The 25,464-nt window shown below is 35.6% G+C and overlaps 4 protein-coding genes and 1 non-coding gene across 5 annotated transcripts; 2 read left to right on the top strand and 3 right to left on the bottom strand.

The window, feature by feature from the left end:
- The first annotated feature begins 349 nt into the window (after window positions 1-349).
- LOC145599460 (B3 domain-containing protein Os01g0723500-like) lies at window positions 350-2,002 on the top strand. Its single transcript, XM_081655840.1, has 4 exons — window positions 350-504; window positions 601-1,074; window positions 1,180-1,361; window positions 1,446-2,002. Exons 2-4 carry the CDS (start codon window positions 720-722, stop codon window positions 1,758-1,760), a joined length of 852 nt encoding a protein of 283 aa, XP_081511966.1. The 5' UTR covers window positions 350-504; window positions 601-719; the 3' UTR covers window positions 1,761-2,002.
- A 586-nt stretch (window positions 2,003-2,588) lies between these two features.
- On the bottom strand, window positions 2,589-2,661 carry TRNAK-CUU (transfer RNA lysine (anticodon CUU)). The gene has a single exon. It is a non-coding gene; the product is annotated as a tRNA-Lys (tRNA).
- A 1,186-nt stretch (window positions 2,662-3,847) lies between these two features.
- On the bottom strand, window positions 3,848-8,332 carry LOC145598979 (protein POLYCHOME-like). The gene is made up of 3 exons (XM_081655378.1): window positions 8,100-8,332; window positions 5,510-5,871; window positions 3,848-4,844 (listed from the first exon to the last, which is right to left on the bottom strand). The coding sequence occupies exons 2-3, from the start codon at window positions 5,852-5,854 to the stop codon at window positions 4,479-4,481; spliced, it is 711 nt and encodes a 236-aa protein (XP_081511504.1). The 5' UTR covers window positions 5,855-5,871; window positions 8,100-8,332; the 3' UTR covers window positions 3,848-4,478.
- A 3,138-nt stretch (window positions 8,333-11,470) lies between these two features.
- LOC145598180 (glycerophosphodiester phosphodiesterase GDPD6-like) lies at window positions 11,471-17,700 on the bottom strand. Its single transcript, XM_081654497.1, has 9 exons — window positions 17,624-17,700; window positions 16,059-16,237; window positions 15,290-15,473; window positions 15,088-15,162; window positions 14,836-14,945; window positions 12,882-13,100; window positions 12,516-12,671; window positions 12,045-12,216; window positions 11,471-11,677 (listed from the first exon to the last, which is right to left on the bottom strand). Exons 1-9 carry the CDS (start codon window positions 17,640-17,642, stop codon window positions 11,643-11,645), a joined length of 1,149 nt encoding a protein of 382 aa, XP_081510623.1. The 5' UTR covers window positions 17,643-17,700; the 3' UTR covers window positions 11,471-11,642.
- Window positions 17,701-22,799: 5,099 nt separating this feature from the next.
- LOC145598796 (uncharacterized) lies at window positions 22,800-25,432 on the top strand. Its single transcript, XM_081655185.1, has 3 exons — window positions 22,800-22,999; window positions 24,885-24,964; window positions 25,099-25,432. The coding sequence occupies exons 1-3, from the start codon at window positions 22,862-22,864 to the stop codon at window positions 25,166-25,168; spliced, it is 288 nt and encodes a 95-aa protein (XP_081511311.1). The 5' UTR covers window positions 22,800-22,861; the 3' UTR covers window positions 25,169-25,432.
- Window positions 25,433-25,464: the final 32 nt, after the last annotated feature.

The following is a 25,464-nucleotide window of genomic DNA, read 5'->3' as shown; positions in this document are numbered from 1 at the left end:
TGTGGAGATTCAGGTCGCAGACCCCCCATTAGGATGTTACAATCAGCTGACAGTCATCAAAACCTGAAAAGAACATGAAAACCTGAGTTTGAGCCTAATTTATATTGCACAAATATTTACTATAGCACTGAAGGAAATAAAATCAGAAGAGCAGAGAAAGTAGTGATTAGATTGTAAACATCTAGTAATCTAGTGTTAATCTAGTAATCATCTAGTAATCTAGTGTTAATTTAGAAGTTTGCGTTGAATCAAATAGTTGAGTTTATGCATTTGGATGAACAAACTATGTTATCAGTCATTATATAAGCGTTGTTACATGGACTCATCATTGCAGAAAAATGCACTAGTTGTGAAATAGTAGATTATTACACATTTATCTCTGCAGTTATGGGGAAGAAATGCGAAGGCTGTAAAATTGCGGAGAATTATAATTATTGGTCTGAACCTCCTGCAACAAAACACCAATTCTTCAAGGTCATGTATGGCGATTTTGAGCACCAAATGGTAGGAAAAAATGTTATGAAAGCAGCTGTACATACTTATATTACAGTGTTAATATTAGCTCACTTGATTGAATTTTTTGGCGAAAATTTCTTGCAGAATATTCCTCAGAAGTTCATGGAGTGCTTTAAGGAGAAACTCTCCCGTGGTGTACACTTATAGGGCCAAGTAAACACAAATGGAAAATCAGACTCTCGACTGCAGATGATGAAAGGCCAATGGTGTTTTCAGATGGGTGGAAACAGTTTGTTCGTGACAATGGAGTGGAAACAAACGACTTCTTAGTGTTCCGTTTTGTTGGAGACTCCTCGTTTGAGGTATCAGTGTTTGACAAGAGTGGTTGTGAGAAAGAGGGTTGTCACTTTTCCGTTAATTCCAATTCAAGCTCAAGAAGAACTTCTTGTACAAGTACTCTCCACATCAACAACCATGGTGGTGTGGTTAAAGAAGAAATCGAGATTTGTGACTCATCATCAGAGGATAATTCTTTGTGGGAGGAAGGCGAAGAAGAGACTGAGGATGTAAGTCATGTAACTGAAGAAAAGAGGGAGAGAAGAGGAAGCTCAAGTGAAGGTAATACAAACTAGTCATTCCTCATTTGAGTTTGTATATGAAAGTTTGTATATGAATTCATATATGTATGTATTACTGTATTATAATTTGATGACCATGGTGCAGGAAAACTTCCTCAAAGCCAAAAGTACTTCATATCGAATAGGCGGGATCTTAAACCTGGAGAAAAACAAAGAGCTTCCAAGATGGCTGAGTGTTATAGGCGCAGCATGAAGGAAAATAAGAAAGTGTTTCCTATGTTTCAGATAACAATGCTGCCTACACATGTTTACAGGGGATTTAATCTGGTTTGTCTTCCTTTATATATGCAAAATTTGTGGATTTTCTTGGCTGTTTCAACATGAATTTGGTTGGATTCTTTTGGTTTGCAGACAATCCCAAAGGTATGGGCAAATAAGCATATGATCAAAGAGTCTCATGAGGTGGAGCTGCGTGTCCCAGGTTCTACAAAGGGATGTTGGAGAGTCGGCTGCAGATGGACAAAAGGAGGATCTATACAGTGCCGACTTAGATCAAAGTGGCCGGTATTTGTGCTGGAAAACAACTTGGAGGAGCACGATACATGTGTTTTTGAGCTGATTCAGAAAGGAAATTCAGATGATGTTAGAGCTCCCATCTTCAATGTCCACATATTTCGCACTGTTGACCACATTGTTCCCTTGACTGTGTCAACTCGTATGGTCTAGCTTCGAGGAAAACATTGCAAGCATGCTATCTCTCTCACCCTTTGTTCTGGTAAAACTATGGGAATTGTATTTATGGATACTCTATTGAATTGTGTGTTATTCTAGAATATAGGCTAACAAAATGAACGCGGGAAAGACAGACTCTAAGGAATCATTGTGCACATGTGTTAGATATTTCTGTTTCACTTTTTTCTTAGTCTCTAAAGTCTAAAGTGACTGACTATATATGTTGTGAGCACAGAAGTTGGAGGCAGATTATTTTTGCAAGTAAATGTGTACAAATGATTTAGCTTGAGCATTTCTCACCTTTATCTTATTGTAGTACATAAAAGCCGCGCAACATTCCTTAACCTGTTTCTAAACACCAGAACATGATAATACAATCACATAAAATCAGCAAATGTTCAGGGTAGACCATGTACCTTCATCTGCCTTTTGATTTGTCCCGGCCCCTTCCCAAATCAATGGGAGTCGATCTGCCTTTTAGTTCCTCTTTCCAATCTGCCATCGTACTTCTCAAGTTCTTTTACAAGCTTGTATGATCATTGTTTGTTGTTGTTGAGAGTTATGCTCACTTAACAAGATTTTTCTTATACTGCTGCAACTTTTTGTGCCTTTATTTCGAAATAAAGAGCAAAAGGAAGGAATGAGCAACTGCACAAGTATATTTGGGGTGCTGTAAAGCTGAAATTTTGTACATAAATCTATGATTATGTATTATGTGAAATTGTGAATATGTTATCATTACCAGCATCAGAACACAACAGTTTAACTAACACCTTTATGCAAAATGCAAATCAGACTGAAAAAGATTGAAAAAATTGGAAACGCCCACCGTGGGGCTCGAACCCACGACCACAAGGTTAAGAGCCTTGCGCTCTACCAACTGAGCTAGACGGGCTGTTTTTGATAGTAAAATGTACTAAATGTATTTAGCTGTTTGTATAGTCTTGATTGTTTCAAATCGTATAAGGATTTAAGGAAAGAAATTATTTATAAGTCCCTATGAATATTGTAATTTATTGGCTATGAATTAGGAATAAAGCTCCTCTTAATTTTGCTCATTTTAGTAATTTTACAAGCTATATACATGATCATATGATTCATATCCATCATAAAAATAAGTTTAAAAAAATTAATTACTCTAATTATTATATGATTATATGATACTCTGTACTTGTATAATATGTACTCGTATAAATTATTTATATAATATAAACTCAGAATAATAGATATATTATAAATATATAACAAATTAGGTGTATTATCCGTGTGTCTATGAGATTATTCTAGATTAATTTCCTTATCAAGTAACAAATTGAACGTGTGAAAGACAGACTCTAAGGAATCATTGTGCACCTGTGTTAGATTTTTCTGTTTCACTTTTTTCTTGGACTAAAGTGACTATGTTGTGACTTGTGAGCTAAGTAGTAGGATGCAAATTATTTTTGTAAGTGAATGTGTACAAATGATTTTAGCTTAAGCATTTCTCACCTTTATCTAATAATTGTAGTTCGTAAAAGCTGTGCAACAATTTCTAACCTGTTTTTAAACACCATAACATGACAATACAATCACATAAAAACAGCAAATGATCAAACTTGACCATGCACCTTCATCTGCCTTTTGATTTGTCCTGGCCCCTTTCCGAATCAGTGGGAGTCAATCTACCTTTTAATACTCATAACATTCACAGTATTAACATGTGAAGCGAAATTAAGAATGTATAAAATAGGGGTGGTAGGGCGAGTAAGATGAGCATCAAATGGATGTGGATACCCAAATGAGTAGAGGGAGTGACGATAAATTTTGTTTTGTACCCAGTAGGGCTGAGATAAAAATGGAATGGGGTGTATCCGTGTATGAGATTTTAGGTGAGGATGGGAGTGGGGGTACGTTCAGTTTATCATCCACTCCGCCCCAATTGACATCCATAGATTGCATACTCATATACAGGACAGCCAGGTAGTTGGCCGAAATCTAGTCTTGCAAGTTTGCACCCTTGATCTTGAAACCTGAACGCAAAACAAAACCATTTACCAGAATCAGTTTTTTAGTAAAACTCCACATAAGAGTACCTTTGCCTGTCCACAACATTGTGCTTCAAGCCATCAAGGCCACCAACTTACAAGGTAAAATATGAAGAGCAGAAACTCAGAGAAATACATGAATTTTTTCCTTCAATTATACTAAGAATCAATCTTTACAATGTTATCAGATGAAACAAAATCTAACCCGACCTCTCATTTACATGGAGTGCTCCAGTTTCCTCTATTCCTAAAGCAACAAGCATTGCTGTTATGCAACAACTAAGCTGCCAAAAATGCAAAATTTGCTGCGCATCTTACACTACAATGTCAGCAGAGGCTAACAGCTAATACTAGTATTTACCTAGCAGTAATAGTTCGCTTCTGAACTTCACTAGAAGTGAAGTGCAGTAAATGTCAGTTATGATAGCTAAATCATAAGCATAGATGCTGCCTACCACAGATAGCTGCGAGTATAGCTAAACTAGTTGCTGTGAGCGATAGCACAAGCATAGCTGAAGGATAGTAGTAGTAGTATTAGGATATGGTATCATCAGAAGATGATCGCCTTAGGATATGGGATCATCAGAAGATGATCACCTGTGGCCATTCTCCTCCTTTCAACTCGTTCCCATCACTCTGAACTTGAAAGTGCACATAACTCCCTTCCCATCTGGGCATACTCCATGGGTCATCTCATTGACATCAATGTACACACCTTTTTTTCTCTTTCTGCCCTCTTGGCAGCAGGTGTCTTCTCTAGCTTTTTACGACCCTCCAGCCAAACTTCTCTCACCTTTTCAATTGAATGTAGAAGTCTTTTCTGAGGGGTCATGAAATCAGGACCTGTCTCATTGTTATCAGCATTCCTAGGTGTGATCTGCCATACTTTGGTGGCTGGTGAAGGTTGAGGCTTTACTGAAATGGTAGGGAGGGGCGTTTGGGAACCAATTTCTTGCTCGGTCTCAGCATTTGGTGCCGTTGCAGTCTCTGTATTAGTCTGTTCTTCAGTAACTTCAGTGGTTCGATTCAGCTCAGCTCTCCTCCTCTCAATGGCCTGTGTACATCAGGAACAATGCAGGTATTAGTTCACACATGTAGCAGTAAAGATACTAATACATAACACAGCACCTGCTACTTCAAATAATCAAATGAACATACACAGCTTGTTAACCTTGTGCAACTAAATGCCTAATTACTCATATGTGACAAGCGAAAAAACGTGTCCAATGAGTGACATTCAAGCCACATTGCTCGTGACACAAAGTAAGCATGACAGATCAAACATTTATCTTCAACTGATTTCTCTAGATTCCAATGTAAAGTTTAAAGTAAGCCACTCTTAAGTGTTGAACTATTAGCCGACATCAATTTAAATACATCCAAAATTGGCACATCATATCTATAGTAACCATTCTATCTAAATTATAGCAGTTTGAATGATACAGTAAAAAGTTCTAGTGTTCCACTTTACTAATCACATATACTAATGTCCCGCATAAATTAATTTCAATAAAGATATAACAACTAGTTTTTCAGAATCAGCTTTAAATCCCATCATTTCAACATCATAGTTCATATAACATATGCAATCTAATCATACCTACATGTAACAATACTAACACACATTAAAAAAATCATCAGAAAAGATGTTGAAGATCATTAATTAAACCAAAATTACACTGAAAAAAGATTATGCAATACATGGGTAAGAATCATTACCCTCACAATAGCAGTGATATCCCTTAAAGGGGTTCTCGGATACCATGAAGGCAACCTACTTCCCCTGCCTCGGGCACCGCCATAACGTCGTCCAGCCATCATCCTCGGAGTTCTGTTTTCCTGGCCTGTCTGTAGTTGCCTCTGTGTATACCAGCCTCGCCCAATCCCAGCTCTTCGACCCGATACACTACCACCACCGGAGACATTTCGAGGCCCGTCTCCAGATAACCCAGTCCAAGTAAGCCCGGGTTGATCGACAATAAGATCAACTCGCCGGGCAGCTCCCCGGTACAGGGCAGATATATCCACTGGCCTTGCTAATCTATCTCTTGATGGTGTAGGCATTTTTTATGCTTGAATTCCTGCATTTTTTTCAATCCAAGCTGAAATTAATTACAATTGACAATCATTTGAAACATAAAATGCAGGTTTATGATGAAATTCGAATCAATTAAGTGAGCCAAATTTGAAGAAATGTGCATTAAAGACACCAAGAACTGATTCGCACATTTCAATTCAGCAGAAAAACCCCATTTCTTCAGCAAATTAATTGAATTAAAAATGAAAATACTGAGCAATAATTCAAGATAACCCAGTTATTATTGAAACGCATATGATCAGTGATGATTAAAGAATCAAAGCATTAAACACTTAGAGACAAATTTCATATTCTACCCCAAAATTTGGCCCATAAAATTGAAACCCAGATTAATAAAATAAGCTTAAAGAAACCCATAAATTCAAACAAATGTCTTTACAGAAATTTGAGCTCAGATAAACGATTATTGATTAGAAAACAAAAGGAAATTTTGTCAGAAAAAACCATTTATAACAACCTTTTTGTTGGAAAAAACCTTATAAAAAAATTTTGGCACAAAGAAACCAGATTGTGAAATTTTTTTTGTTGAAGACAACCTAAGATCTCTAATCACTCAATTAACCTCTAATTATCCCTTAATTCTTCAAATTATTCATAATTCTCACTAATTAATTTAATAATCAAGTAAATTTATAAATAATAAAAAAAAAAAGAAAAAAAAAACCCACTCCTCACCACCACCAGGCATCAGCCGCGCGAGCCACCACCAGACAGCAACCCCCTCTCCCATCCTCAGCCTCCGCGTAGATCCCCTCTCCCCGCCGACCAACCTCCATCGCCGAACCGACCCCCTCCCTTTCCATTTACCCTCGCCGCAACTACCCTCCTAAACCCTAACCCGAAAATTCTACCCAATAGAGTGGCCACCATCACCACCGCAATCAACAGCGACCCATTTCAAGAATGGGGATTCGTCATCTACGATTCTGGGCATTCATTAGAATTGCTTAAATCTCTTCCGAAATTGAGATTCAAAGGGTTCAAGTTTGTGCGATTGGTTTTTATAACTTGCCGGCAAAATTTCCGATTTCTTTTGGAAGGTGAAACTTCCCGGCGAACCAGGGTAGGGGCGGCATCGGCGCCGGTGCAGGGTAAGGGAAGGAGGAGGTAGACGGAAAGTGGTAGGGGCGGCGCCGATTCTGGCCGCCGCGGCATCTGCAGGGGACGGGGTGGCTGGTAGGGATGGCAATATTAAGTGGATATCCGCTAACCCGCTCCACCCGCTTAAAATAAATGGACGAAAACCCGAATTAAATGGAGGAGAAGCGGGTGACGGATGAAGCGGATGATGGATCGGATCGGATGTGGATGATATTTTTTCACCCGCTAACCATCCGTTTAACATATATTAAATTTTTAATCAAAGAATTTTACTAATAAAATATAGAATGTGCAAGAAAATTACTTATTTTTTTTTGTTACAAATTAATTTTTCAAACAATATGTTGTTATTATTTCTTTTTTATTAATAAATTAAAAAAATTATTATATAAATAAACGAAAATTAAAGTTTATGTGAGTTTTTTTTTTCATTCTAGTACTCATCCATTTGTCATCCGCTCCACCCATTTCATCCGCGGATGATGGACGGACGGATATGGATGATGGGTGAAGCGGATGACGGATGGATGTAGATGGAGCAATTAGGATAATGGATGGATGCGGGTGAAGCTCCACCCGATCCAAATCCGATCCATTGCCATCTCTAGTGGCTGGGGGTGGTTGAGGTTTGTTTTATGCTTTTTTAATTAATATAATTAATTAATTGAGAGTTAAAGGCTAATTAGTGAAAATTAGAGGATAATTAGAGTTTTTGGTTTTCTTCAACAAAAAAATTTTACAATCTGGTTTCTTGTGCCAAAAAAATTTATAAGGTTTTTTCCAACAAAAAGGTTGTTATAAATGGTTTTTTCTGACAAAATTTCCAAAACAAAATGAGAAATGCCCAGATAAATTTTCGACGTAAAATGCTACAGAAATCAAAATGTCGATTAAACTGATACAAATTGAAAACCCAGATAAATAAACTCACCAATTTCAACAAATGCATTGACATAAACTCAAACCCAGATGATAATCACAATCATCATCAATTAAAACGCATAAAATTACATACCCAGATAAATTATCAACAAAAAAAGCTTCGAATTAAACCGAAAACACAGTAAAATAAATAAAGTATGTCGATTAAATTAACAAAACGAGACATACCCAATGAAATTCCTCCAGAAAATAAGAATTAGAACTGTAATTTTTGAGGAGGGGATGAAGAAGAAGGGAGCGAAAACTGAGTTGAGCAAAGGGTAGAGAGAGAAAGTAGGAGAGAGAAAATGGCGAAGTTCAAAATGAGGAAGAGAAGCAGGTTTTATGGTGAAGGGTTTTGTGAATTTGCAGACAAATTTCTCATTTTTTTTAATTTTTCTTGAAATTTTGAAATCATGAGCGGGATTCTGAGATAACTTTGAATGGTAGTAAAAAGACGAATATACCCTTGGTAGTTTGAATAAAACAGAGTTGGATTGAAGGGTATTTTTGGAAATAGGGATTTGGTCAGAACACGTTTGACCCATTATGGGTATAAATGTAATTTGAAAAGGACAAGTGGGGGAGTGATATAAGGAATATTTAGTCAACTTTAATTGGATTTAAATTTAAATAATGATATAAAAATGGGTGGATTAATGCATAAAGATATTACTCGTGTGATACAATTGTGAGTGGTCAGTCTGGTCATTGCCTTCAGAAGTTAAGAGGGGTACACCAAGTGTTGGAGCGTATCGTGATTTATGAATGAATGAATATTCAAGATTATACTATATGGTCGATATCTATATTGATTTTTATATTGGTACTTTTGTCACTCTTGTGTCTTGTGCTCTTTTTTTGAATTCTTCCTTCGTTGTTTTGATTTGAATTTATTGGTTGGATCGGACACAACCGATCCTGATATGATCACTATTTATGGAATATCCGAAGCTAAACCGATTGCAACTTAATTTTATAGTGGGTTGCGGTTTAAGTTTTTCTATCCCAACCCATTTCAACCTACCCCAATCTAATTTGGCACATCCCGACCCACGGCCCGTTTAACCCGCTGACAAGGGTTGTGTAAAAATATTTGATCTAGTTAATTCGATTTGAAAATTTGACGATCCAATTCTAAATTTTAAAATTTGTTATACACACCCGAGTGCACCATACACCAAAGTTAGTTTTTACTCTCATTTGATGATTAGATGAAAAACAATAATCAAATGAGAACAAAATACTCGTGGGTGTGCGGTGCACACGGGTGTATATAACAATCTCTACGATATTTCAAATTAGATGTCAAATTCAATCTAGTTTTTTGGTTTTGGATATTTCAATTTTTTAGATTGGACGTGGATTTTTTTTTTTTTTTTTTTTTTTGAATTTTGAAAATTCTATTACCCAATTAAGAAAATGATTTGATAATCTAATCCAAATATATTTTCTGATTCGAAAAGTTAGATCGAATTAACATATATACGAAATTGTACAACTCTACCACTGATCCACCCAATATATTAACAGTTCAATAATGCTCTTACATTAGACTTAACCGAAAACAATCACTTAGCATTGAAAAAGAATCAAAATATGGACAACCCAACTCACCTATAACACAACTCAACCCCAATTAAATCCAACCCAAAACTTGGACTATAGTTAGGGTCTGTTCACATTTACTGAACTAAGCTAAACTGAACTGATTGGAGCTGAACTGAACTGATTGGAGCTGAACTGAAATGAATATTTTATGAGAGAGAAAATTAAGAGCTGAACTGAACTGGTTGGAGCTGAGCTGAACTGAACTGAACTGAACTGATTGGAGCTGAACTGAACTGAAATTAAGTAAATATGAACAGGCCCTTAGTGCTTATCTTGAATCAGCCAATCTCGAACCAAGACTTACCCTAACCTAGCTTGGAGTTCTTGACCCACCTTGCTGGTTAGGATCGTTGTTTATATAAATTAGGATCGTTGTTTATACTACCTCCGTTACAGGTTATGTGCAACGATTTGACATAAAGCAGAGAGGGAAAATGTCTAATCGTTGCACATAACCTGTAACGGAGGTAGTATAAATTAGTCTTAATTAGTTTGAATTTTTCTAGTATGGTCAAGCGTGCTTTGCATTTCTTTTTTCCTTTCTTTTATTTAGTCAAGTTTCAATATTAATAAAAAAACTAGCCTTTTGGCCTGTTCGATGCACAAGTTCTTATCTAGGTTATTTCATATGAGTATGTAGGTATGTATTTCAGTAGTTGAAACTTTTGATATAAAATACGAAGTAATTGTTTCATTGCTAAAACTTAAAAGAAAAAAAAAGAATGAGGGTAAAACTGGGGAAAAGATAAATGAATTTTGTTACATATATATACATGAAGATTGTAGGATATGAAATGACATATAGGTTTAAGGGCCTGTTCACATTTACTGAACTGAGCTGAACTGAACTGAATTGAATTGAACTGATTGGAGCTGAACTGAACTAAACTGAGCTGAAATGAATATTTTATGATAGAGGGAAATTTAGAGCTGAACTGAAATTAAGTAAATATGAATAGGCTCTAAGTTGTATTTTAAGTCTATTAGTTAAAAAGACAATTTTTATATAATTCATATGTTTATGTGATGTATATTAATTGGTTCAACTTTATTTTATTATGATGGAAATGACACACTTTATTTTCTTAATTGAATTTGCAAGTTATAGAATGTATAAAGATTCAAACAAAAAGATTAAAAGGGGTGACATGTGTCATATGTGGTAGTGAGTGACTTGTGATGATACGTGTCATATGAAAAATTATGGTTTGTGTTTTTTTTTTTTTTTTTTTTGAAAAACATGGTTTGTGTTTTTAAATACTAAGTATAGATATAGATATAGATTAGTACATTAATAAGAATAAAATGATGAAAAAAAGCCTAATTGCCACATTTTCTGTTTTCAATCATCCTAAATCAATTGATCAACTTTAGTACTCCGTATTTTTTTCTCCTTACCTTTTCTTCCAAAGCGACACTCATACAATCATACTCATTTTTAGTCTTAAGTTTCTTATTTTCTTGAAATTTGTGCCAATATGGTTTTGGCAATTAAATTAGGATGAGCTTTCAAAAAAAAAAAAAAAAAAGGATGATTGAAGTAAACATCTAAGCTCTTGTTTGGTACTCCGGTTAAAAAGTACTACGCACATTAATGTGAAACTAGCAAATTAGAACATTGTAAAATATGCAAATGAAATTTGCAAAACCTTGTGATTGTTGTTCAAATATGTAAATGGTAAATTGTGCAGATATGCAAATGAGACAAAAGAAAAAGAACAAAGAGAGCTAAAAATGAGTACTATATAAATTCAATCTTCTCATTTCAATAATGTTCAATCTTCATCCAAATTAGTTTTTTGTTCATTGTCATTGTTATCACAACCTTCAACCTTCAAATATTCATAGAATATTTATGCACTCCATAAGAAGCCAACATGTATGATTTGATATTTCACAATAGTGTTTACTTAAACAACCTTTGATTTCAGTCTTTTTATTATGTACCACTTCATCGATTCATCCTATCAATACAGACTTAGGGCCTGTTCTCTTACATTGAAATTCAGTTTAGTTCAGTTCAGCTCAGCTCAGTTCAGTTCAGCTCTTAATTTCCTTCTCTTATAAAATATTCAATTCAGCTTAGCTCAGTTCAGCTCAGCTCAGCTCAGTTCAGTTCAGTCAATGAGAACAGGCCCTTACAGAGTAATCTTGGCCTAGAGTCAGGAAGAAAGATGGAAAAGAACAACAAGTAAAGAATTAGTAAGATGGAGTCAGGGAAGAAAAATGGCAAATTGTACATGTATGTCCTACAAAAACAAAAGTATAATGCTCCCATATACATATATAAACAACGTTATTTACTTGTATTAGTTATCTGGAGGATGACCTTTACATAATGTTCATTTTCTATATTGCTTTCCCGTTTACGTGGAAATTATACCATAAAGAGAATTATAATTCACAATCATATAAGAACGGTGGCAGAATGCAAATAATAACTAACTATAACTAGTTTTGTTGTTTGTAGAAACCTCATGCAATGAGTTGGTAATATTGTTGATCATGGTTTATTCACCATACCGGGAGAGAGAGGAGAGGTCCATTCTTGGAAGTCATGAAGGCTTCCTGTGAAATCAGTAAAGAGGCCATCCACCCTCATCTTGTTTATCCAGAAGTCAAATTCAATATAAGGATCTTGATGAAAGTCGAAATGAATGTATTGGTACTCATTCCGAAAGGTATAAGGATGCACCTGGATGTAACAATGGGACACAATTTAGAATAAAGTTCTCTGGATAACTCAGTCTAAGTGATTAGTTATAAAATGATCAGGACTTTGAAGCTAAACGAATAGCTACTTTCAGAAACTAAAATACTTTTGTATAGTATAGTTTCCAAATCAGTCCAACAAGTCAACAGCCTATATTTACCATAGCTAAAAAAGACTCATGTGTTCATTTACATCAGTCAAATTTGAAGGTACATGCTCATGCCAAAAGATACGGGACATGCAAATTTAGAGGTTGAGAATCGAAAAAAAGGGTTACACACCTGAAGATCGTGAGCATGTGCTCTGGCAACCAGATCAGTAGCGGGTTGTAGATGATTGTTTACTGCTGGAACCACTGTATCCTTCCCTGGCCCAATACCAACAACATACTTTTTGATGTAGTCAAAATAGGCATTTGAAGTGACTTCCAAGTAAGTCTGCAAATCATGAGTTACATTCTGAGTACCAATCAGAAAACAAACATCGTGCATGCAGTGTTTCACAATACAATTCTAATAAGCAGCGTTCTAGAAGGATCTTGACAAATGCGTTATGTCATCTAGCAAGTTAGAATATCCTCGTACACATAGACAAGCTATCCCTCACCAACAAAAGAGTTAAAAAATGGAAAGAAAAGGGTTTGTAACCTGGTTAGTATCTTCTGTTCGCCAAGCTGTGTCACCAATCAAAAAGATTTTGGGCAAATCTGTCTTATTTGATATGTAGACAAGCGATGATGGAGCAAATGATTGAATGAAACAAGGTTGTTTTAGCCAATCTTTCGATAAATATGAACCACTGTAGCCATAGTTCTTCAGAGTTTCCACAAAAACATCTTCAAACTTCTTCCCCTTTGGCCATTTCACCTGCAGAAAGCAAATTCATTAGTATAAAATTTCAGGCAAAGGTAAATATTAGTATAATGAGATCAAAGGTTAGAACACGTCAGAATATGTATAAAATTTTGCTCAACGATACCTCATCAGAAATTAAACATCCATATTAAAACCCTTTACTTAATTCAATCAAGAGGCATTGAATATGGTTGGACATCATCCTGATTCCTGGTTGCTAGATATCAACACCGCAACATAGCTCAAAATTAATATAAAGTCATATTTAATCTCACCCCTTCTAAGCGGCATACTATACAAACGGGCTGCAATTGGTTTCCCAAACAGAAGCCTTTTCTATTTCTTTTTAAATGTAGTTTGGAATTCTTTGATTTGAGGCATTTGATAGGTGACAGTTTACAGAAATTCCAGCAGTGTAGCGACTAGCGTGTTTCCTACTTCCCTCAGCTCTCACTTTAATTCCTCATCAAATGGAGATTCAATGAGGCGATAACATGTATGCTAAAAAAAGCTTTTATAGGAGTATGATATCATGACCCAAAGAGACTGTAAAGATGGACAAAGAGGACAACAAAAGGCTACTTCCTGCCAAGTTGCTTTTCAAAAGGCCAAATTGTTTTCCGAATTGCAGCTAACCAAGCTAAAGAAAAGAGAAGCCTGTGAAATGAATTTTTAGGGACTAATGTAAAAGAACAAGCTCCCAAGTCCTGCCAAAGCACACAATCGATTTCTTTGAAGTCCTGAATTACCTTCAATGATTTTAACTGTAAAACAGGGTATCTGACTACAAATAGTAAAAAGCCATTTTCTCCCTAAGAGGATTGTTTAATACACAGACTTGCTTGCATCTTAGATTTACAAAAAGGTCTTAGCTCACTAAATGATCACTTCTATCTCCGCTACCCTAGGTTATTGGAAATATCTTACAACCATTCTAATCTCATCAGTCACACTAATGCAAATAACAAAGAGGAATAAATAGTACAAAGGGATAATAGGCAGAAGTGACTAAATGAGCATAATAAGGACCTCTAACAAAAATAATTCATTGTTGAACAAATTTATCTTTTAAAAAAGCTATCAACTGTCAGACCCAAGAGGCACTTATAGTATTATCCTTTAAGGAGACCTTCAAAATAGTTAAGAGCAAAAATCTGAACCTCACAGTTAACCAAAGAAGAGAGCCTGCTGTGAATATGTGAGTACTTTACATGAGTGGTGACACAAATATTGATTTAAATAGAAACACAGGGGAAATATTATTTGGAAGTATCGATCACACTCCTTTAATCCGCGTAGTTTAAGAGCTCCTTCCTAAGCATTTGGGTAATGTTGTTGTTGTTGTTGATGGCATTATCATTGAGCCCCTTGTATATATGATCAATTTATTAGTTCTTATACCATAGTCCAAACTCCAAACACAAACATGAAAGTTTGAAGATTGGAAAACAAGCGACCCCAACATCTCCAAATCATTGGAAAATAACAAAATCATATCATACTCATACTGTCATACTAAATATGAGAAACAAAACCTCCTCCTACTTAATCCTTCAAGTACAACCATTCTTTTCTCCCTTCAAAATTCCAGAACTCAAAGCATCAACCAAGATATCTTTAAGATTAGCAGGGTTGCATTTACAGATGACCACTATGTATGCAACACAACTACACAGGTGTAGCAATTGATAAAGGAAACTAGATTTTCAAATTTCAATTAATTAAATTTTGTACAGGAGGAGCTTACATGTTTGTTTATGAATACGGGATCTTTTATCTCTGGATATATCCCGACAACTCTGGAAGCATTGAGAGCAATGGAGATGTACTCTTCAAAAGTTATAATAGGAAACTTTCCTGTAGTACAGAGAGTCAGAAAATATATTGTTATCAATCTTGTGAAAGAAAGATAGATAGTTCAATAACAAAGCAAAGGTAAATCACTGGAATACAAAGGAAGTACTTGAGATATCATCAGAGACTATAATACCAAACTCACCATTGTATTGTTGATCCCTGAATGAGAACCTTTGCTTAGCTCTCAAAGTTTGAAGTTCCTTCCATGTAAAATCAACTGCATACAAAAAGACATCAAGTCAGTAGAACAGCAATTTACGATTCAAGATCAGAATATTTCTAACAACACAGTACACGACGTGAACCACGTAGAATAAGAAAAGCTGAGTGTCAGAGTACCACACCAATGAAAAAGCCAGTAACATTATGTCCTTCGACTTCATAGGTCCTTTTGCGGTCTGCAAACTCCTTGTGCTCTACAATATCTGTTGTAGCATCTAAAATTACATCATGGTGACATATAAGTACACCATCTTTGGAAGATAGAATGTCTGTTTCTATGAAGTCTGCACCTTCTTTTATAGACCTCTGCCAAAAATAGACAACTATTTAGCTCATGCTTTTCCCAGTCCTATACAAAGTCCAAAATCTAAACAAGGTAAACAATCTACAAGATGAGAAACATAATAATTCTTCAAGGGCATACAAGAATTCCAAGAATCTGGATGGTATGAGCTATTTCGAAATGATCATCACTTCAAATTCGTACTAGTACATCTGAAATCATTAAAGATTAGGTATGTAGAAAAATAATGCCTTAGACAGAAATTATCATATACAATGTTTTTATTTTTTTTTATGTGAAATTGAGAAATCGAAAACACAAGTGAGAATCTTATGTCAAAGAACTCAAATTACATTAGCTCAAAGACTGTTCTTTGACGTTTAAGTTTGTACAACATGAGTAATAAGTGATTGTTTACTAATAAAACAAAGTCACAGCTTGTAAAAAGTGAATCTAAACTTGTGACAACTACATAATTATATGATTTTACAAGCACATAACTATGTAAAAATTCTAGCACTTAATCAAGTTCTAAAATCATTTACTAGTATACATTATGAGAAAAAGGGAGGAGATTTGTTCCCCAGAACCATAAAGATTGGACACACCAGATATGCAGCTGCGGTTTCCTCAGGAAATTCTCCATTAGAACCTCGATGAGCAAGGTTGTATGGACGAGAAGTCTGCAAAGGCTGCTTTGGAGACTTATGTTCTATGCTAGGAAACAGATATGTACGTCTAGCACTACAGCAAACAAAGAGTAGCAGAAGAGTAAACAAGATGGTACCTGCAAATTTTTGAGACAGGACACAGGAGTGACTCATAAACCCTTTACTCCTTAAATCTCAAAATGAATGTTACTTTCAACTTATAAGCTCCGAACCATATGAAAATTTTTTTGATATAAAAATAGGTAAACCAAAACTGTATGAAAGTAATCTTCTGGAACCTTGCAGAATTGAGATTAACTATGAAACTGAGCAAGCGTCAATGAATAAAAGACCAACATGTACCATGAATTTGGCCATGAGGCGCAGAATCAAAGGACTTAGTAGACCTGGCAAAACTGAGCTGACTCAAATTATTAGCCTAAAATGACCTCATCCACACCCAGATTGTACATGAAACAAATTGGCAATAGATCAGAATATGACTCCACATATATTTGACCAGCCATAACTAAACTTGAATTGAATCACTCACCACTCCAATATAACAAACCCAATTGACTTGACCCAAACTCCAACCTAAATGATTCACATACCATTTCTAGAACTAGTGGCGTTGAAAAGTCGGACTTCACTTCAAATAGCTTATCATAGCATTGATATCATATAGATTATGTATAGAACCTATCAATCAATCAATGCCTTAAACCCATAAGTGGGGTCGGGCTACATGATCCAAAAGTGATTATTCCGTATAGTCATCCACAAAAATCTTCCTCCTCCATCCCTTACAAATGTTACAATCAAAAACCTCATTCTCACGGTATGAATGCTTAATGACACATTCTCATTTCTAACCTTAATCAATGAATCAATTCCATTAACTAACCCTCCTAGAAAAATAATTGCATTGTTTCTTAAAGAAATATCAAATCTAATCTAATCTAATTATAAAAATTTAATTAATAAATAAATAAATAACAAAATCAATTCCCTTTCACTAATACCGATTAAAAACTCTAAAAATCACCTGAAACTAATTCAATATAATAATATTATTAAAAACTCTAAAAATTACCTGAAACTAATTCATTTTGCCAATTGGTAGACATACTCAATTCATCACCAAAATTTGCTTACTGATTTACATTACTAACCTACACAAACTAACTACACCAAATTAATACAAGTAACAATCTACCAATTTCATAAATTAACAAAAACCCCCATTTTCCAAATAGGAGAATCTTAACTATTGTTCATCATTCTACAATATTGACACATCTGAAAAACGAAGTTACACCAATAAAAAAAAATTAATAATAAAGAATACAACTTCTTTCACAGAATGATCGAAAGTGAAAAACAAAAGAGAAATTAATTAAGCTGCTGATTAATAAGTGAAGGATTATAAATTAAAAGAGGAGAAAAGAATGCAAAATACAAAGATTTGAAAAAAAGTCAAAGTTTGTGTTTGACTGTTTGTTGTTGGTGTTAGTACTTACAGTTAGAGAGCGAAGTCATGGCATTGGCAAACTGTAATTCTTCAAACCTCCAAAGGTTGATCGAGCTAATATGCCAATTTTGGTCCACTATGCCAATTTTGACTTGAGATTGAATTTAAAGATCGGGTTTGTTTTGTTCATCTTACTTACAAAAAGTAAGTTAAAATAATTAGGGGGTGTTTGGAAAGTTGGAATTGGATGGGAATGGGAATAGGGAGAAAATGACTTTTTTGCCATTAATGAAATAATAATCTTAGTAAGGGTATTTTTGTAAAATTGTTATTTATTTCCTATATATTCCCACCCACTATCCAAACAAGGTATTGACATATTTTCATGTATTCCCATCAATTAATTCTCAATCACATTCTCACCTTTTAATCCCCAAACTCCCATTCCTACAGTCCAAACGCCCTATTAGGGTAATGATATATGTAGTCTTAGGGCTATTAATAAGCATTTAATATAATTCCTAAAATGAAATTAAGTTGGGAATTCATGACAAAATCACGCGCAGATTGGTGTAATTAATGTTACTCTATCCTCAATATTTCCTTTTTTAGCTTCTTATTCATAGCCCTTAGGGCTATGTTTATCATTTTCCAAATGGAAACTATAAAAGGGGGTAGAGGGAGTACTGAAAAATATACTTTCTTTGTATTTTATTATTTGTTTTATTTTTCCATACGTGGAGTTTTAACGGAGATAGTAAAAAATAATAAAATAGGATGAAAGTGGATTTGGTTGAAAAATAAAAAAAAAATCTAAAAAACAAGAGTGAGTATATATAAGTGGGAAGGGGCTTCAATAAAAATTGTGAGAAGGAGATAAAATATAAAAAAATATTAAAATATGATACGCGGGGACCATTAATGAGGAGGAAAATAGTACTACCTTTGTTTCACATTTTTTGCAACTTCAGAGTTACGGACTCTAGGCAAAAAATGAGAAATAGAGATTAAGAAAAGAGAGGGGTATGTGATTAAGGAAGGAGAGAGAAAATGGGGATAGATTAACAAGCAGCGCCCAACCACCACACAGGTCACCACCACCCTCCATAACACCTGCTACACAAGCCACCACCTTGACACACCACTACTTCGCAGCACCACCATAGTACAAGACACTAACATCAGCCTTAGCTTACAAGCACCGCCCAAACACCACACACGCACTCATCTCGTAGGCTTATAGCCACCACACACACCAACCCCAAAACCATCGGAATTATCCACCCGACGCAACCAGGCCACCCAAACCTAAAACTACCCCCACAACCACTCCGTAAAACCCCACACAAATTGAACCCAACCCACTTACCAAACCCTCTAAAACTACATACACACCGACCACCTCATCGAAAAACCCATCGACTTACCTTGCCATTCGTTCGTAAATGGCAGTTCAACCACCACCATATAACGCAAACATTTAAGAATTCGTTCATAAATAACTGGTTGATTGTCTTCGTGGAAAGAGAAGAAAGTCATATTGAAGGATAAAGAAAGAAACTAAGGAATTGAAGAAGAAGAACTTCAAGAATTGGGTTTGAATTCTGGAAAAATTTGATGAGGGTTGAATGTTGCTTGTTTGGTGAATTGAATTGGTTAATTGGGGGAATTAATTTAATTAATTAAGTTAAATTAGTATTTTATTAAGTTTTGTTTTAAGTAACTATTTGAGTTTATGAAAATTTTAGTAAGAATGTTTAATAATACGAGTATCATTTTAAAAACTTTACTAAAAATGGAAAATTTTGAAAAGTTGCAAAAAATATGAAACGGAGATAGTATATTATTACACACATTCTTCAAAAAAGATTGGTGTACATTAATTTATTGTAAGACGGGTGTAAATCTGCCTTATACAAGACTTATTGATAATATTGTTAGAAGTTTCTTAAAAAGAATTAAAGGAAGTAATAAAATGCGACCATAAAAGGAAAGTGGAGCAAGTAACAAAATACGGAGGAATAGGGAGGGAGTACTCCCTCGATGTCTTTTGGGGAATGCCAATTATGTCCAAATTGAGGATGTTTTGTTGCAAATTGCTTCATGATGCTTTACCTCTTTTCTGCTACTTTGCATTATCGGGGTCTTCTTGTTAACCCCGTCTGTGTTCTTTGTCATAATCACTTGGAAACAACTTCGCATTTATTTCGGGATTGTTCATTAGTTTGTTTCTCATCTCTTGATCACTAGTCCCTTGGGGCTCCAGAGTACTTCTTTAAGTGTACACTCATTTACTCACTGGTTCACAGAGCTGGTTTTTGGTTATGGGAAGTCTTGGAATTGTCGTAGTCTAGCCATTTTGGTATCTCTCTTGTGGGTTATTTGGCTTACTCGTAAACAAATAGGCGGTCTGGGCATTTGCTTCATTTCTTCACATATCTGTAGAATGGGTTTCACGTAGTTAGGAGGTTGTTATGCTTTCTTTCTCTATTTCATCCTTCCGGCGACGTCAGCTTCCGTGTCCTCCTCCTGTTATATTTGAGTGTTTACATAGCGCGTATTCCAACATTGCATATTATTGTATAGTCTTTGATGGTGCTTAGAATAGTCATCGTGATTAGACACTCAGGGACAGATTGGATTTTCAAAGAGGAGCTTTCCCCTACTATTTTGGGTGGGTGTGCCCGAGCCTGTCGGACTCCGTCAGCTTTATAGTTGGAATTACAAGCTTGCTTATGGGCTCTTCAGGCTACTAGACAAAAAAGGTTTTTTTGAGTCCTCTACTCTATACGGACAACATAGTTCTTGTTTCCATGCTATGTCATTCGTGTTCGGATGATATTTCTTGTGTTTGGTTGTTTGGGGCTATAGGAGATATTCTGTTCCATTTTGATTCTTGTTGGATTTGTAAGGTTCCTCGTCTTTAGGTTGCTCTAGTTCATTGATTGCCTCTTCGTGCTCATCAACTCCGTTTCCTATTCTGGTCATTTTGATTGTTTTGTTATGGTTTCCTTTTTTTTTTTCCTACATTGTGTTGTGTTTTCTTGCTTTAGATTGCTCTCAGATTGCACTTCTATTTGGATATATAAATTTTTTGTCATAAAAAGAAGTAAGTCAAAATAAATAAGGTAAGATAAGTTTTACGGAGTAAATAAGTAAAAATTAAGTGAGTAGAATGAACTTATTTTTCTCATTTGATTAGATTTGATTGTCTGATATTATCAAACTTTAATTTTTATGTGTACGCTAATTATTTAGAAAAATATATTCCCTTAGTTTAAGGGCGTGTTCGACGTTAGCTTTTGAGTAGCTTTTAGTGTTTTGACTTGGTCAAACCACTACTAATAAAAAATGTGAGTGTTTGACAAAGGAGTACATGTGTAGGTAGGGATGGCAACGGGTCGGACTCGGAGCGGATTATGATAAATCCGACTCTGACCTGACAGGAAGTCGGAGGTTAAATCCGACTCCGACTCCGACATTCGACATCTGACTCCGACTTCAATATCCGACCTCCGACTCCGATCCGACCGGACTCTAAGATTTTTCTCGTTAATCAATATAATTTGAGAAATTGGGCTATATGGGCCTTACAACCCACCTCCAATGCCACCATGACCCACAAAAAAATCCACTATCTATTGGAGTCGAAGTCGGATAATCCGTGAGAGTCGGAAATTTGTCGGAGTCGGATTTTTTTCTCGGATTTTTTGTAGGATCCGACTCCGACCCTTCTCCGACTCGGAGTCGGGTTATTTTAACGGAGTCGAACTCGCATTACTTTTTTCTCGGACTCGGAGCGAATTGTTTACCTCGGATCGGGGCAGAGTAGGGTCGGATCCGGACTGGATTGCCATCCCTAGATGTAGGTAGCTTTTATTAAAAATTAGAAATATTAGCTTTTGAAGTTAGAGCTAACTTTTGAGGTAGCTGTTGAAAATTTGATCTATAGTTTTAAAAATAAAATATTGATTTTTATATATAACAGCTTGTTAACCGCCACTTTACCGAACACTTATACCTAAATTATCTACCTTCACAGCTAACAACTTGTTGACAGCTAACAGCTACATTCACAGCTAACAGTCACCTTCACAGCTATGTTTTGCCGAACACGCCCTAGATGCACGGACTTTTTAGGAGGTTTTATTTACTTTAGTAAAATAAGGAGTACGATATTTAACAATTAATAACCCACAAATAAAACGATAAAGTAGGTGATCAAAACTTTTTGTTTAAACGAGTATGAAATGAGTAATAAGGTCTTGAAATAAGGTGAACTAAGCATAACCTAAGAGAAGAAACTAAACTACGATTGACACCCACAAACAACAATGAACAAGCTACCACAGACAAGAACCGAGCATGAAAAGATAAGTAGGCAGGTGGGATGAGTTTAATGTGGAAACATAGGAGAGTCGGGAAAAAAAATTCACTTTAATTACAATATGGAATAGTATTGATGATAAACAAAATTAAGATTACAATCAAGAATTACATGCAATTCAGTTGCTCCTTACAAATTTCTCTTAAACCCCCCTCTCTTTAGTGTTTTAAAGTTTGTGAATCGCACACATCACAATAAATGAGGAGCGGGTGCTTGTCAACAATTATACTCTAGTTATTGCATAAATCCAACGATCAAGAATATTGAAAGAAACTAAGTTCGCCCCATTACCTTAAACATGCTAGGTCTGCATAGTGAATAAAATGTTTTATTTTATTTTTATAATTTTTGCACGAACATCAAAGCAATTAAATTACTTCATTGACATTAAATGAATATAATTACAATGTTTATCTAGGCGATAAACTTAAACTCCTTATTTCCTCCTATAATCCTATTACAATACTCTGTATTGTCTAACATGAGAAATGACCAATACTAGGTAGTCGGTAAATATAAAATATTTCTCCGTACTCGCCTAGAGGTGATCATTGGGCAGGTCGGGCCGGGCCGAAGCTAAAAAATTATGGCCACTTCTCAAGTCGGGCCGGGTTGGGCCAAGCTTCGGGCTGAATTTTTTGTGCCCAAACCCGCCCAAAATGTTTGGGCCGTGCGAGATTTTTGGGTTGGGCCTAAAAAATCAACTAAATATGCATAAAAAGTGTATTCCCAAACCCGCCCAAAAAATCGGACCGGGTTGGGTCGGGCTAACCGTGATCACCTCTATTAACCCGCCACTCGGTACTCCGTAATTTGTTACCCGTTTTCCTTACTAGTTGTATTTGTATTTCCAATTTCAAAAGTTGACATTGCGAAGTCTGAGAAGGAGAGTAAACTACAATGAGCACAACTGAATCACCGGCGCCATCATCACCGTCGCCGGTGCGCCGGCGGGAGAGTCCATGGGGCGTTTCAGAGGGCGATCACCGCCAACCCAAGCCTCACCGCTGCAACGATCGAGCCGAAGATGTAATTCAGGTCTTTCTCTTTCTCTTCCCTCTTTTCCTAGAACCCTAAATCTTGCTTTCTTTTTTGCAAATTACCCCTTTTCATCATGGAATCAATACAACTTTGTAATTTACCTTCTCATTCTGCTAGATTCTTGGGATGGAATCACAAATTAGGGTTCTGTTTATTTTATTTAGTCAATTTGGAGTCAATTTCAGAATGATTTTGGGTTCATTGTGCTAGGGTTAGTAAATCAATATACAAGTAGTTTATTTGACTATTCAAGCTTCTCATTATGCTAGATTCTTGGAATTCCAAGTAAAATTGCAGGTGGAATCACAAATTAGGGTTCTGTTTTTAGAAGGTTTATTTGATTTAGTCAATTTGGAGTGAATTTCAGAATGATTTTGGGTTTATTGTGCTAGTGTTAGTAGATTAATATACAAGTAGTTAATTTGACTATTGTCTAATTTCCTGATCAAATGTTGAAGAAATTTTGATTTTGAGGCGAACCATAGTTTTACTTCTAGCCTAAATTATGTGGGCATTGTTCTATATACTTCTCCACATATGTTTGCTGTCTAAGTTCTTACGTTATGTAGCTAGGAAGTGCTTAGCCCCTCGAAAACTGATGTGTCGATCTCTTTGTTTGTGGGGAGTGAAACTGATGAATGATAAATGGGATGGCATATTTGGGTGTGCTGGTGGTTATGGGTGTTGCTGTGCTGATATGGGGAGGTTTAATGAGTGGAAGGAAATGGAAATTGGTAGATATTCGAAGGTATGATCATGGAAATATAAGGTACTGAGTAGCAATGTGATTATGTGAATGTGCTTTCTTGTGGATTTTAATAGAAAGCTCATTTGGATATAGCTGGCGACGTTAAAAATGTGATCCCAATAATTTTTCCAGATTACACAGGATAGATTTTTTTTCTTTAGATTTAGGAGTTGAGCTCCATAGTGTCCTTTCAGCAAGCTGCATCCATGGTAGGTAGCTCCTTAAGGTTTAAAAAACATTTGCTGATCCAAAGACTGAAAATTGACGGGCTATGAACTCGTTATGCTTGAAAATTAATTCCAGGAGAGCTGAAATTACTGGAAGTATACATTGGTTTTATATTGGGTGCACAGTTTTTTTTTTTTTAATTTTTTTATTTTTTAAATAATGATAGGAGCTTTATCTAACAGTGCAAATATTACTGTAAGCCTAATTTGGTTTGGTGAGTCTAATTTGCAAAGCTGTATAAACCCCTTAAGCTGGTTGCATGCATTACTTTGGATTTGGTTTGTAAGTGCCATAAGTGGAGCCGCCATTATTTTTAACTCATTTGTCAAAACTGTGCTGTCTTGAGTTATCTTACCTAACTTAATTTTGGTTGCGCTTGCGTGGTTTCTTAAATTCTCTTACTCCTTACTCCTGATGAGTGAACATGCAGAGTATATTGGTTTTGAGAGCTCCATTTCTAATACTGTCTGTTTTTTTCCTTCCTAAAACTAAGTCGTTGCTATATACCAAGTAATAAATTGAAGCATTTACTAGTTTAGTGCATATGGAAATGAATTCAATAACAGTGTCATAAAAATATGTGAACTGATGATTTGGTAGACTGTTGAGGTTGTGGGTGTCTGCTTACTCTTCCATGATAGAACTACCTCCCTTGGCTATATATCCCTTGACTTCTCAAGTGATAACTTCTATCTATTCCTTGGTACATTTAAGTGGAGGAAATAGTTAGAATGACAGACTCTGACAGTTTTTCAGTGTATTTCGAGAAGCTCTGAATACTGGAGATCTTCTGATCCTCATGTTGCCTAAAGTGATTATGTTTTATGTTGGGAAGTTCAATTTGAGCGATACGAAGTATGTATTTTCCCTGGCACTGTTTAACTAACCATTCTTTGATTGTTGTAGGCTTGTTTTGAAGGAAATCCATTCAAGACTGTTCCAGGCCCTTTCAAGCTTTTCTATCGATGCATGCGCTCAAAACCTGGGTAAGTTTTCTCTTGTTTACTTCCGTTATAGATAGTTCCATCACGTTCTTCAAGTGGTTACCTTGTTTCTATCACAAAGACTTCAAGTAAATTGAGCTGTTCTCATGACAGTATGACACTTAATTTTAATGCAGGGAGGAGCCAACAGAGCCTTTCTACTACTTGGAGCTAGATCCACCAAAGAGAGAAGTACAACTTGAGTGAAACTGTCAGTAAATTTCTCAATTGTTTAGACAAAAAGGGGTATTATTTTGGGTTTTTCTGATATCTTAACTCGGGAGTGTTATAAATGGTGACCATATATGCATCATACACTAGGATTGTTCTCCTTGATATAAATGAAGAAATACCACTTCATATCATTTCCTTTTTGTTTGTTCTTTGAAATTTTGGTTAGGGTTACTTTGTTAACAACTTGCCATGTGATCACTCGCTAATAATATCACGTACACATTCATTCTGTTGCTAGCACAATTTGTTCAGGATCTCTGTCGTATATA

The sequence above is a fragment of the Chenopodium album genome, chromosome 20 (genome assembly GCF_948465745.1).
Source record: "Chenopodium album chromosome 20, dcCheAlbu1.1, whole genome shotgun sequence".
In the NCBI taxonomy this organism is placed as follows: domain Eukaryota; kingdom Viridiplantae; phylum Streptophyta; class Magnoliopsida; order Caryophyllales; family Amaranthaceae; genus Chenopodium; species Chenopodium album.
Note: the sequence above shows the minus strand (reverse complement) of the source record. Positions and strands in the feature narration are given on the sequence as shown.